Source organism: Amphimedon queenslandica, unplaced genomic scaffold (assembly GCF_000090795.2).
Source record: "Amphimedon queenslandica unplaced genomic scaffold, v1.1 AMPQUscaffold_13008, whole genome shotgun sequence".
Lineage (NCBI taxonomy): Eukaryota > Metazoa > Porifera > Demospongiae > Haplosclerida > Niphatidae > Amphimedon > Amphimedon queenslandica.
Genome location: NW_003546756.1, coordinates 41,355 through 43,198, shown reverse-complemented (window position 1 = coordinate 43,198; position 1,844 = coordinate 41,355). Strand labels below are relative to the sequence as shown.

Here is a 1,844-nt window from a genome sequence, read left to right as displayed (position 1 = left end):
TTTTCTATACTATTGCATGAAATTATTTAGACACCTCCAGAAACACTTATTAACTTCCTAATAATTGTCATTGTAAAACTGTTCAGTTATCAAGTGAAACACATTGTAAATCCCACTGAAACCTCTACCTTGGTGTATAATCTACACTTATTCATTACATAATGTATTCCTCACCTCATCTATGGTTGGAGCGGGAACCCTAACAGCCAAACACCTGCTCTTGATGGCTGGTATTAGTTTACTGGTTGAGTTACAGACTAGTATAAGACGACATGTTCCTGTGTATAGTTCCATTGTTCGTCTCAATGCATGCTGTGCATCTTTAGTGAGTCTATCAACTTCAGTCAGTACCACAACTGAACAATAAATAAAAATATATCATAACAATATTTAAGGAAGAATAGTAATATCATATTGATGCCTGGTATGTTAATAATAAATAATTTATGTGTCAATAACTATGTTAAAAATTAATAATCGTTCTAACATGCATTCCATGGTAATAGCACTTAGAAGTTACTATGTAATAGAAATATTGAAAAATACTAGTGTCTGTAATAGTGATTGTAATAGAAATTAGAGTTTCTAATACATATGCATGTTCTCAAGTTGTGTGAAAACTTGGAGTTGATTCCCATCAAAATTGAATTCTTAAAATTTTTTGGCCTTGGGGTCAAATTTTGCCAAAACTGAAAAGGAGAGTATTCTCTATTTTTAAAAAATTTCCTGATGCATATACATGCTCTTATGTTGTATAGAAATTTTGAGCTGATTCTGATCAAAATTGCATTTTACGAATTTTTAAAGTTGCTCCAAAATCGGGTAAAAGTCCCTGTACTATAGTACACAGTCCTGGGCCAAAATTTGCCAAAATTGAAAAGTTGAGATTTTCCATTTTTATAATTTTTTTGCAATACATATACAAGTTCTTATGTTGTACAGAAAGTTCAAGCTGATTCCAATCAAAATTGAATTTTTTTACAAATTTTTAAAGTTGCTCCAAAATCAGACGAAAATCCCTATACTATAATAGTACATGGTCCCCGGACAAATTTTGCCGAAATTGAAAAGTTGAGATTTTCCATTTTTATAATTTTTTGTGATACATATACATGTACTTATGTAGTATAGAAAGTTTGAACTGATTCCAATCACATTTGGATTTTTATGAAATTTTTAAAGTTGTTTCAAAATTTGGCCCGGGACCATGTACTATAGTACAGGGACTTTGGCCAAATTTTGACAAAATTATAAAGTTGAGAATTCTCCAATTTTATAATTTTTTTCTAATGCATTCTTATGTTGCGCAAAAAGTTTGAGCTGATTCCAATCAAAATTGGATCGTTTACGAATTTTTAAAGTTGCTCAAAAATTAGACAAAAGTCCCAGGGTCCCAGGCCAAATTTTGCCAAAATTAAAAAGGATAAAATTCTATATTTTTATAATTTTTTTCTGGTACATAAGCATATACTTATATTTTTTTGGATAGTTTGAGCTGATTCTGATCAAAATTGGAGTTACAAACTGCTATAGCAAGTTTACTGACCTTTAAAGTCTTTATGGCTAGTGTCCAGTGAGTGTGATTGAGCTACTTCTTTCAGTAACCCCATAATGACAACACGATCATGAATACCTGCATCACTAGAGGAAAAGAGATGGAGGGAGAGAGGAGAGAGAGAGGGAAAAGGAAAAGAATACAAAGGATAAAATGGCTGGATCTATTTGGCAATTATTAAAGATTGAATGCAAATAATATTACATCAAAAAGGATCACCTTGGGTTCATTTCAATTACTAGCAACTGTTGATATCTCAATCTTCTTTTTTGATGGGGTCTGGGAATAT

At 31.5% G+C, this 1,844-nt stretch overlaps 1 protein-coding gene across 1 annotated transcript in view; it reads right to left on the bottom strand.

Moving 5' to 3' along the window:
* Positions 1–132: 132 nt before the first annotated feature.
* Positions 133–1,844, bottom strand: part of LOC100639200 (replication factor C subunit 3-like) — a 12,085-nt gene continuing 10,373 nt past the window's right edge. The window contains exons 2-4 of the mRNA XM_020001939.1: positions 1,775–1,834; positions 1,547–1,641; positions 133–356 (exon numbers count right to left, since the gene is read on the bottom strand). Coding sequence (XP_019857498.1) covers positions 148–356; positions 1,547–1,641; positions 1,775–1,785 — 315 coding nt within the window. The 5' untranslated portion in view covers positions 1,786–1,834 and the 3' untranslated portion in view covers positions 133–147. The remainder of the gene's footprint in view (positions 357–1,546; positions 1,642–1,774; positions 1,835–1,844) is intronic.